At 41.0% G+C, this 12,232-nt stretch overlaps 1 protein-coding gene across 1 annotated transcript in view; it reads left to right on the forward strand.

Annotated features, from left to right (window-relative positions):
• phf21b (PHD finger protein 21B) overlaps positions 1-12,232 on the forward strand; it is a 220,898-nt gene that overhangs the window by 147,170 nt on the left and 61,496 nt on the right. The window contains exon 7 of the mRNA XM_078220113.1: positions 2,112-2,453. Within this exon, the coding sequence (XP_078076239.1) occupies positions 2,112-2,453 (342 nt within the window). The remainder of the gene's footprint in view (positions 1-2,111; positions 2,454-12,232) is intronic.

Consider the following 12,232-nt stretch of genomic DNA (forward strand, 5'->3'; position numbering starts at 1 on the left):
GCACCAGGGAGTGACCTGTATAGCAGTCGGCACTGTGATAGCTGCATGTGTTCCGAATATTGTTGAGAGGGTCACATCTGGTATTAATCAGATCTAGCTGGTGTCTGTATCCTGGATCTTGGATGTCTCCAGGACACTTTGTGACATAGTTAGTTCAGAAAATAAATGTTATCTACATAAAGCCTGTGGCAGCAGCATAGCTCAGATAGTTTCTATCAGTTTCTATTTATCTTCCCCATGCTATTATGTCTGAAGCAGGAAGCCCATGCCCAATGGTCTGTGCCCACTCTCAATTGCCCTCGGGCAACTAGGGATTGACAAAAGCTGGCCAGCCAGCAACGCCGATGTCCTATGAATGAATTTAAAAACCTGTTTACGTGGGATCTTCCAGCTGACAGAAATGCACTCCTTCCTTGGAGAACTCCTTTAGAACTGAATGGAGTTGGGAAAAGACCAGACTTTTTACAGCACTAACTGCCATATGGAAAGTTTAAAGGTCCAGTCTTTGAATGTTACTGGATGAGTGAATGAATAGGTGGTTGAAAGGATAGGTGAGTGGGTAGTTGGGTCAAGGGACTTGATAGTCAGTTGGGTGGTCGAGGTTGTATTTGAGGGGTGCGCAAGGGTGATTGGGGATAGGTTTTAATCTGTCTCCTGGGTAATTGAAACTGGACCAGCCATATAAATACTGTGGCCATATGAGGAACAAGTCAGACATTGGAAATTTGGCAGTAACTCATCTCCTAATTCCCCAAAGGTTGTTCACCATCTAAAAGACACTAGTCTGGAGTTTGATGGAATATTCTACATTTGCCTGGATAAGTGCAGCTCCAACAGCGCTGAAGAAGCTTGACAACATCCAAGGCAAAAAAGCCTGCTGGGTTGGCAGCCCATCCACCATCCTTAATGTTCACTACCGATGCGCAGTGGCAGCAGTATGTACCATTTACAAGATGCACTGCAGAAACACAGCAAGGCTCCTTCAGCAAACCTGCGACCTTTGCCACCAAGAAGGACAAGGGCATAAAATAAGTGGGAACATTACCTGAAAGTTCTCCTCCAAGCCACACTATCCCAACTTGGAACTATATTCCATTCCTTCAGAGTCGCTGGGTCAAAATCCTGGAACATCTTCCCTGACAGTTTACAGGTTGTGGATGCGATGTCCTCGGTGAAGGTACTGCGGAGCAGATCCCGACTACTGCAGGGTTGCAGCTCGGGGAAAGCTCTGGTCAGGAGAGCTGGTGGTGGGGCCCACATTGAAGCCCAATATCAACAGTATCCACAACTGATGAAGAATCAAGTACTGGAGGTCATGTTTCTCAGTGGTTTTATATGGTTCTGGATTTTCTGGCACCTATGTCATGATCCTGATGCGGTCTTTGGACATTTTCCTTATCCTGATCCCTCCAAGTGGACTGAAGTGGGGCTTGCCATCCTCCAATTGCTGAAGAATAATTTGAATGTGCTTTCCTGAAATGTGTTTCCTTTGTGAACATTTCTGGGGAAGTTCATCTAACACTTGGAGAAACCACCTTATTGTAGAATAAATATATATATTACCTGGGGGGTAAGAAACAGCATGGTGCATGTACCTACACTGCATGGAGTGCAGCAGTTCAAGAAGGAGGCTCACCACCACCACCTCCAGGGCAATTAGGGATGGGCAACAAATGCTGGCCTAGCCAGCAATGCCCACATCCCACGAAAGAATGAAAACAAATTGGTTAAGTACTGTCCAGAGTCTCCAACTTTAGTTCAGAGTCTGAGATATTCACAGGGTCATGGGGAGTGGGGGTTTGTCATTCAGAAGTTTACACTTCCTTTGTATTCTTCTGTAGGTTCACGAGTTGGGGCTTCCACAGGGCCTCAATGCGCGTCTGAAGTCTGGTTTACGACAACCTGGAGACTTGGCCTATTTAATTTTGTGAAGCACATACCTTAATTAACATTGTTAATGGCTGTGTTGTGTCCAAAAATCGCAAAAGGAATTCGTGCTGTTAGGCTATTTGTGGACAACGGTTAAGTGTGGTGAATTTTTAAATCAATTATTTATGGAAATAATATTTTTAAATCTGTTTCGGAATCTTATGATTTGCCTGTTTCTGCAGGTTAGGCCAAAGACCCTGATTCCGGACAGCCTCTCAGTCACTCTGTGCCGTGACCAGACTTCCAGTCAGCCTCAGTCTCTTCAGAAGACCACTGTAGTCAGCATCAAGAACCCAAGCCCTGCTCTTCCTACTGCCAACAACACTGTCAACCATGTACAGACACCAACTGGCCAAATACAAAGTTTTGCAGAATCACCGTTGGTCTCCACACCAATCAGCAGTGCTGGTGTGGCCTTTGCAATTATTTCTGCTTCTCCAAACAACGGCAGTATGAGCAGCAGTACAGTTTCCCTGACCAGTGACACTATCAGTGTCCAACCTCTTCTACTCAGCACAGACAAGGTAAGGAACAACTTTCTGAAAGGAAACAGATTTGGAACAGACAAGGCCATAATTAAATGTAATCCAAAGATGAATGAATTCAATTCCATATCTTGTGTTGTTATTCATTACATTCCCCTTTATGCAACCCCAGTCAGTATTGTTTCCCAAGTGGCTATCAGGTCAATTTTAAATTATGAAACATTTCCAAATGTATTTAGGTCTATTGCCATTACGTTATCCAAAGCCTTCAGCTATTTCCAGATACCACGTGGCGTGAATCAACTTGGCTGAAGACTGGCATTCGTGATGCTGGTGGAGACCAAGATGGATCATCCACTCGGCACTTCTGGCTGAAGATGGTTGTCATGTGCACTGACACGCTGTGCTCCCACATCATTGAGGGTGGTGATATGTGTTGAGTTTCCTTCTCCAGTTAGTTGTTTAATTGTCCATCACCATTCACAATTAGATGTGGCAGGACTATAGAGCTATGATCTGATTTGTTGGTTGTGAGAACACTTAACCGTGTGTACCACATGCTCCTTTCACTGTTTGGCATACAAGTTAGTCATGTGCTGTTGATACTGAATTTTTAGGCATTCCTGCTGCTGCTCCTGGTATGCTCTCCTGCACTATTCATTGAACCAAAGTTTATACCCCAGCATGATGATGATAGAGTGAGGGATATGCCGAGCCATGAGGTTATAGATTGTGACTGAATACAGTTCACCTTTCTGCTGCAGAGTCCACAGCACCTCACAGATATTCAGTTTTGAATTGCTAGATCAGTTCTAAATGGATCCCCTTCAGCAGGGTGGTAATGCCACATAACACAGTGGAGCGTATGCTCAATGTGAAGATTGGACTTTGTCTCCATAAAGACTGTGCAGTGGTCACACTTAGCATTACTGTCATGGACAGCTGCATCTGTAACAGGTAGATTGGTGAAGATAAGGTCAAATAGGTTTTTCCCTCTTTGTTCCCTCATCACCTGCCACAGGCCCAGTATAGCAGCTGTGTCCTTCAGGACTTGGTCCAGTTCAGTCAGTACTACTGAGCCATTCGGTGATGGACACTGAAGTCCCCCACCCAGAGTACATTTTGTGCCCTTGCCATTCCTCAGTGCTTCTTTCAGTTGGTGTTCAATATAGAGGAGTATTGATTAATCAGCTGATAGGGGATGGTAGTTGGTAATGTGCAATGGTAAGTTCCCATATGCATGTTTTATCTGATGACATGAGACTTCATGGGCTCCTGAGTCAATGTTGAGACTCCTAAGGGAACTCCCTCCTGACTATACAACTATGCCACCACCTCTACCTTCTATCCTGTGGGTGCGACAGGATATACCCAAGGATAATGATGGTGATCTCTGGGCAGTGAGGTATGATTCTACATGACTATATCAGGCTGTTGCTTAACTTGTATGTGGGGCAAAATTTCTCAATTTTGGCACAAGCCCCCAGATGTTAGTTAGTAAGGAGTACTTTGTAGAGTTGACAGGGCTGGGTGTGCCATTGTCATTTCCAATGCCGAGGTTGATGCCTGGTGGTCCGTTTGGTTTCATTCCTTGTTGATTTTTCTATTCTTGTTTGGTACAACTGAGTGGCTTGCTGGTTCATTTCAGAGGTCAGTTAAGAATCAACCATATTGTGTGGGTCTGGAGTCATATTTTGAATAGACCAGGTTAGGGTGGCATATTCTCTTCACTAAAGGACATGAGTGTACGAGATAGGTTTATACAACAATCATTGACAGTTTCACAGCCACCATTACTGGGACCAGCTTTTAATTCCAAGTTTTTATTAATTAAATTTAAATTCCATCAGCTGCCATGGTGGGATTTGAACCAGAGCATTACCCTGGGCCTGTAGGTTCCCCATCTATTGACGTTACCACTGTGTAACCACGTCCCTATGGAATAATCAGTGAATGTTCCCATTTCTGACCTAATGTTGGCGGAAAGTCATTGATGAAGCAGCTAAGGATGGGTAGACCTTGGGAATTGCCCTGAGGCACTCCTGCAGTGATGTCCTGGGGATGGGATGATTGGCCTCTAACTATCACAACATCGCCCTTTGTGCTAGGTATGATCCCAACCAGTGGAGAATTTTCTCCCTGATTCCCATTGATTTCACTTTTGTTTGTTCATAGATGCAACACTTGGTCAAATGCTACCTTGGTGACCAGAGCAGTCACCATCATCCCATGGGATGATGAAGATTTTAGCAGTTGCAAGTAAACTTGATAAAGTGTGGCAAAACAAAGATACAGAATATTTGACATTTTTTCTGATGGACCAAATAAGGCTGAAGCAGCAATGTCACATCTTTGAGTTATGCGGACTTAGAAGACAAAAGCGAAGCTAAGAGCTTTGAAGAGTGATTAGATATTAAGAAAATAGCGTGGATTCTGAGTGCTGGAAAAATCATCTTAAAAATATATTTGGCAATATTGTTCACTTATTAATGTGTAGGTCAATTGACCAAGTATATTACATCAACTGTGTCTGCTTTATTTACCCTGCCAATTATATGCTTCATAATGGTCGAGTACACTGTAAATTAGTCTCAAACATATTTTCCTTTTCGCAAAATTTTGTTAGCGCTGTCCGATCATAGTGTGATCTTCTAAATACATTGTTAAGACTTCCTTAATAGATTTCAGCCTTTTCCTAATGAATGGCAAATGGGTCTGTAGTATCCTGTTTTCTGCCTCAATTTTATGTCCTTTTTCAAAGAGTGATGTTATATTTGTTAACTTGCAATCTACTGGGGTCTTTCTAGAATTCTGCAGAATTTTAGAAAATTATAATCAGTGCATCCACAATCTCCAGCTACTTCTTTTGGATCTCTAAAATGTGGGGCATCATGTCTTTGGGATTTGTAGGCTTTTAATAGGATTTTTCTGTTACTCTACTGATATTAATTACTTCAAGTTCTTTGCTTTTACAAGCCCCCTGGCTATTCACTCTTTCTGGTATGTGATTTGTATTGTCTTTGAATGTGGGCACAAAAAATTGTTTAATGTGTCTGCCATTTCCTCATTTCCCATGATAATTTCTTTGCCCTGTAAGGGACCAAAGTATATGTTAACTACACTCCTTTATACATACTTGTAAAAACTTTTACAATCTGTTTTTTATATTTCTGGTTAGTTTACTCTCATTCTGTTTTATTCCCCAACATTTGGTAAATTTTTGGTCTCCTTTTCATGGTTTCTAAAACTCTCCCAAACCTCACTTTTACAACTATTCTTCCCAATATTATTGAGTTCTTTTAAATTAATACTACCTTTAACTTTCCTGATAAGCCAGAGCTGAATGTTTCTGAGTTTGTGTGTTTTAATGGAACACATTTTATTGAAAATCTCTCTTTAATTTGCTTGGTTTAGATTTAAATTCTTGTTTCGGATTCAACGGTGTTGTTCTCAAACTTAATATGGAATTCAATTGTATTATGATTATTTTCACAAAATATCTTTTATTATAAGATTACTGCCCCATTACACAATATTCTATCTGAAATAGCTTTATCCTTAGTTGGCTCCATTATGTATTGTTCTCGGAAGCTGTCATGAAAGCGTTCTGCAAATTCCCCTTCCAAGCTACCTTTGTCAATATGAAGATTAAAATCCACCCTTTCATTTGTCACAAGCTCCTATTCTTTCTCTCTTAATATTCTGTCCAATTATATGACTACTGTTAGGAGGCTTATAAACTACTCCCACCAGCATTTTCTGACCTTTGTTGTTATTAATCTACATCCACGCTGTTTTACTTCCTGATCTTCAGAAACAAGACCCTTTATTAGTACTGTGTTTATGTCATCCTTTAATATTGGGAGTACGCTTCATTTTCCATCATCTGTTCAAAATGTTAAATTTCTAAAAATACTTATTTCCCAATTTTTGTCACCTTGCAACAAGGCCGGAATTTTCTGGCTGTTTCTGCTGGCAGGATTTTCTGGTGCCAAACCCCAATTGCAAGTATCCCAGCAGTGGGAGCTGCATTCAATGGGAAACCCTGTTGACAGCAGAGGGACCAGAAGATCCTGCCACAGACAAATGGCCTCTGCCACCACAAAACACACCGCGGGGGTGTGGAAAGTCTTGCCCCATGTCTTTAATCTAGATTAGAGCAAACCCATTTATATCTATTTGCGCTGCTAGGTTGCGTATTTTGTTACAAATGTCTTGTGCCTTCAATTTTATTGTTTTTTACCACTATTCTTTGCCAGGGTTCTTATTCGCTGATGCGTTACTAGCATTACTAGCACTTCCTGCTCCATTCTGCTTGTCTTTGCCCAAATTGCTAAACTGTTCTATTGTCTTGACACTAGCTTTCTAAATTTTCCTTCGCCTGACCCTTCACCCTTCTTCGTTTTATTGATAGCACTAATTATATGATTTGCCAGGGTGCCGATCCTAGTCCAGTTTAATTGGCATTCATCCCAACCGAACAACCCCCTCTTTCCCCAGTACTCGTGCCAATGCCCCATGAACCAAAACCCCTTCTTCCAGCACGATCCTGAATCAATTTTTTATTTCTCTAATCTGTTTGACCCTAAGCCAAATTTTGCATGGCTCAGGAAGTAATCCAGAGGTTATGATTGTTGAGGTTCTGTTTATTAATTTAAAACCTAATTCCCGAAACTCCCTCGACTGAACCTTAATCTTAGTTCTACCTTTGTATTGGCTTCTACATGAGCCACAACAACTGGATCCCCTGCTTCCCAGTCCAAGTTATTGTCCTATTGCATGGAGACATTCTGAACCCTGACAATGGGAGGCAAGCAAGAGCACCGTTGGAACTCTTTAGTTCCACCTTAGGTAACAGTATCTATTTTTTGATTATTCTATCCTCTACCACCACCTCATTCCCTTTTACTCCGCCCTCTGGAATGACCTCCTGCACCAAACTGTGGGTCAGTTTGCCCAATCTCTCTATAGATCCGGTTCGCATCCACACAGGCAGCAAGTTCATACCTGTTGGACAAAGTCAGGAAAAGAACTAAGTCACTTCCATCACTAATCCTGAATCCCTACGCTTGCCTGATTTGCAGTCACTCCCTCTTTCCGCTGACATCAGCCACCTTTAAAGTACTACTTAACCTAAGGAATGTTACTGTCTCCCAAAACAAAGTATCTGATGACCTGCAATTTTTGCTGCTCAGATTCCAGCTGAACAACTGAACCAAAGTTCTACAGGTTTCAGACAGTGCACTGTTTCCCAGAAATTACCACATGCTGCAGCTAGGGTGTACCACCTGTCATGTGTCTAAACTATTAGCTAATTGAATGAGTAAAAATTATTGTTCAATGGATTATTTTACTTCCACACATGAATTTGTTTATCTAGTTTATTAATTTAATGAAGTAATAGTAAGTTACAGAGTTTGAAACATCTCCCTGGCTTAATGAGCACAAGTAACACTGCAGTCCTCACCAATAACTACCTGCTGTTCTGTCTTGTCACTTTATTTTTGAATCCCTGGTTCCTGACTCTGCTCCACCCCCTCCCACAGCTCTGCCATTCGGCCATGTTTCAACCTCTGTCTGTCCTCTCAGTCTCCCACAGGTTGATTTTTGGGCCATGTTTTATCCTCTGTATCCTCTCAATCTCCCCCAGTCTGCTCTTGGGCCTTATTTTATCCTCTGTCTCTCCTCTCACACCTCTGCAGGTAATCTCTTGGGTCTTCTTTTATCCTTTGTCTGTCCTCAGTCTCCCACAGGTCTACTTTTGGGCCTTATTTTACCCTCTTTTGGTCTTCCAACTCTCCAGTAAAACATAGAGAATTATATCTGGATAAATGTATACCTAAGCTCTCACCCTTGGGTGACCCAAAGAAGGAAGTCTTGTTGAAGTTGTACAAGACATTGGTAAGGCCACATTTGGAATACTGTGTGCAATTCTGGTCACCCTATTATAGAAAGGATATTAAACTAGAAAAAGTGCAGAAAAGATTTACTGGGATGCTACCGGGTCTTGATGGATTGAATTATAAGGAGAGGCTGAATAGACTGGGACTTTTTTCTCTGGAGCGTAGGAGTCTGAGGGGTGACCTTATAGAGGTCTATAAAATAATGAGGGGCATAGACAAGGTAGATAGTCAATATCTTTTCCCAAAGATCGGTGAGTCTAAAACTAGAGGGCATCATAGGTTTAAGGTGAGAGGGGAGAGATACAAAAGTGATGAGGGGCAATTGTTTCACACAGAGGGTGGTGAGTGTCTGGAACAAGTTGCTAGAGGTAGTAGTAGAGGCGGGTACAATTTTATCTTTTAAAAAGTATTTAGATAGTTACATGGGTAGGATGGGTATAGAGGGATATGGGCCAAATGCGGGCAATTGGTATTAGTTTAGGGGTTTAAAAAAAAAGGGCGGCATGGACAAGTTGGGCCGAAGGGCCTGTTTCCATGCTGTAAACCTCTATGATTCTATAAGATGAAGCTAATCATTTTTAGTGCTGATCTTTCTGATGAGTATTCTACTGCAGCTGCTTTCATAATATCTTATGGGTGAGAATGGGAGTGTTGCATGCTCCTTTAGCTTGGTAAGCTAAGAAAATAAAAAGTACTCTTAAAAGTTTGCTGGCTGCTGAAATTATAGCTTTTGTGGAGACAGTGGATATGGTATTTTGTTTGGCAAATATTTTTAATGATATTGTGTACATTGAGTACTGAAGGTGGTGTAACTTTTCAACATTATGTGGACAGTTGTTTATTGCGTGATGATGTACACTTCTATGAAAATTGAGTGCAAAAAGATTATACACTGACTCTGCTGATTTCAAACAAATTCCAAAAAGAAAGGAAAGGTCTAGAATTAAGTGATTAGATGCAGACCGTCAACAGTTGGATTATTTTGCAAAAGTAAATTGTTAGAGGTCCTGGAGGATGGGCGTTTCACAATGTGAAGCATTGTATATAGTATGGAAGAGCTTTAATTTTTTTTGACGCTGTACATATAGGTCTGGATTTTCATTTTGGAGGCAAGAATTGGGAGTGTGGAGATTTCCCGATGTCACGATCCTGCCTCCTGACCGACATACAGATTATGGAGAGTACTTTTACAAGCCTCTGACGATGCTTGCTTTCCTTTTACTTTCATTTTAGGCTGTCCCAGAGACACTCATCATGAGACTGCGCCACTTCCTTCAGACCATTAACTATTACAGTTTACCCTTTATGGCACTTAGTCAAATATACTTCATTATACTACATCTCCCCCAAGTCTTTGTTCAGACTTCAGTGTTCTCTGACATTCCTGGAAATCCAAAGCTTCAGTCTTGTAATCATTCTGAACATTTCAGTATTTTGAAATCTCCTAGGAACCTAGGAAATGTAGCCTTTTTGTTTTCTTGGGTGAATGTCATTTCTTACTCTCTCCATGTTCTCCACTTGTTCTCTCTTCTTTCTGCTGCCTCTGTTTGTTTGAGATTCCCACCTTCACTTACACTGGTGAGCATTCACTAGTCTACTGCACCCTGTTTGTACTGAATAAGGCCTTCTTATTCTGTTGCTGGTCCTCCAGATGCTATTGAAGTGAATTCAAACTAGTAAATGTTTTGGGATCACATGCTTTGGTATTGTCTTTCATTTCTAATGATTGTGACTTCTCTAGTGTCTTATTTTCACTGTTGCTCAATTGCACAGTTCCACAGTTTCTTCTTACTATGTCCTGTTCCATCTGGACAATGTAAGATCTTGGATTTTTCCACTATTTCTCCAAATCTCAATTGATCTCTGATCCAAACCTGTTCTACCTATTGAAGGTCTGTGAGACTTGTATATATGATACATCTGGGTGCCATTTCTTCCAATGGCTTTGAGAGACTGGGCCACCAAACTGAATACCATAATCTGGCTCTGCGCTTATGAAATAGAAATATTTCGGCGCAGAGCTGATCTCCATATTTAAATCAGAACTTTAATCTCATTAGCGGGCCTGGGACTGAAGTCCCCAGGCCCACTATTTCGCAAATGAACTTGATGTAGGAGTTGTAAAATTTCAAGTCTTGGTGCTGTTGGGGTTATTATTCTATTATCAGATACCAATAAATTATTGATTACGGTCAGATGTGCTGTCTGCTCAAAATGTGGTCTTAAAGGACGATGTAGCATATATGTTGGCCATTCTCTAAAGCAAAATTCTGCAATCTGCTTGTATTCCTCATCCGATTTTTGGGCCTCTTTAAGATTTAATTCAATCTTTGTCGAATTACCAGTAATGTATGGACTGTCATTATAGCAAATTCCTCAACTTCTTCCACAAATTCAATATCGCATTTTCTGGATTCTTTGCTACAATGCATGGTAATGCATCTGCTGTGCTTTGTTGTTTCTCTTGAACGTAAGTTGTATCAAACCTCATTGATCTTTATTTAAACCTTTGACATCTTGATGGCAACATTGCAAGGTCTTTCGAATTCTGTTGTGTGACTGAAGGTTTATGATCTGTTTCTACCTTAATGTGAAGACCTAAGATATGGCCCACAAATTTCCCACACGCCCACATGGCTGCTAGCGTTTCCATTTTGATTACTGCGCATCTCTTCTCTGTATCTGTTAATGACCATGGTGCGTAATAGACTGGTCTGCATTTTCCATCTCTTGGAACCTGACAATGTACTGCACCCAGTCCTGCAGAGTCTGTATCTGCTGCTATTATTGTAGGTAACTCTGGGTTGTAATATGCTAATATCTCTGATGACATCAACCTCCCCTTGATTTTATTAAATGATTTTTGATGTACTTTTTCTCAATACCATTATTGTTTTGGCGTAACAATTGACATAGTGGCTCAATGCATAACTTTGGGAATTCTGCTCTGAAGTCTCCTGATTGATCTGCATCATTCTTTAATTCTTTTCTGTGAATTGGATTCAACTCTATTCATGCCTCTCTACTTAAAAGTGTACAACTTCAATCTTGAATTCTATACAGTACTTAAGTAGTTACTTCCTCTCAGTGCTTTAAAGTAGCTGTTAGTTTTGTAGAACCTTCAGTTCTGTTCATCCTGATCATATAGCTTTTTGTAGGGCATTTGAAAAACTCTCTTGTTTCACCATGGTTCAGCTTCTGGAAGAACTGAAATTACAGCTCCAATATCTAATTTAAGGTCTGCTTTGTGATCTTCTGCCAAGACCTTTACAGTACAATCAATTCCACTTACTTATTTTACCTCCTCATGAAGGATATCTCAATGTTTTGTGAATCTTCTACTTTGTGGACTCTTTTAAAAACACTTTTCTTTTTGGGGTTCTGCCTGTGTTTTCTACTTCAACATGCTGCCTGAAAATGCTCCATCTCCACCCATTAATGGCACTGCATATCCCTGGAGGGACAATTCCCTCACCTGTACACATCTTCCACAACAGCTAGTCTGGGCTGCTACCATTAATTACTTTTCGTGCTGCATGTGCCTCCTCTCTTTTTCCCTTTTTTATGTCTGATTAATTCAACTGTATCTGTCGCATTGGGATTGGACTGCCTCTCTGTCTCACTCTTGGTTGCGCACACTCACTCTCGCTCTTTCTCTCACTCTATCCCTTGCTCTCTACCAATCAGTTCTGCTGCCTGATCTCTGTTTTCCTACTTGATCGAATTGTCTTCGCCACGATTTATTGGACTGCAAATGATCTAAAAATACATTATTCCTTACTCCCAACAAATATTCTGTCGGGAATTGGTACCTCTTTTAGATTAACATACTTAGTCTCCTGCTAATCAATACAATTAATCCTTTGAGATTTAGTCTGACTACTCATTTATGCTGCTGTTAGAAGGCCCTCCTCC

This window comes from Mustelus asterias, chromosome 9, assembly GCF_964213995.1.
Source record: "Mustelus asterias chromosome 9, sMusAst1.hap1.1, whole genome shotgun sequence".
Lineage (NCBI taxonomy): Eukaryota > Metazoa > Chordata > Chondrichthyes > Carcharhiniformes > Triakidae > Mustelus > Mustelus asterias.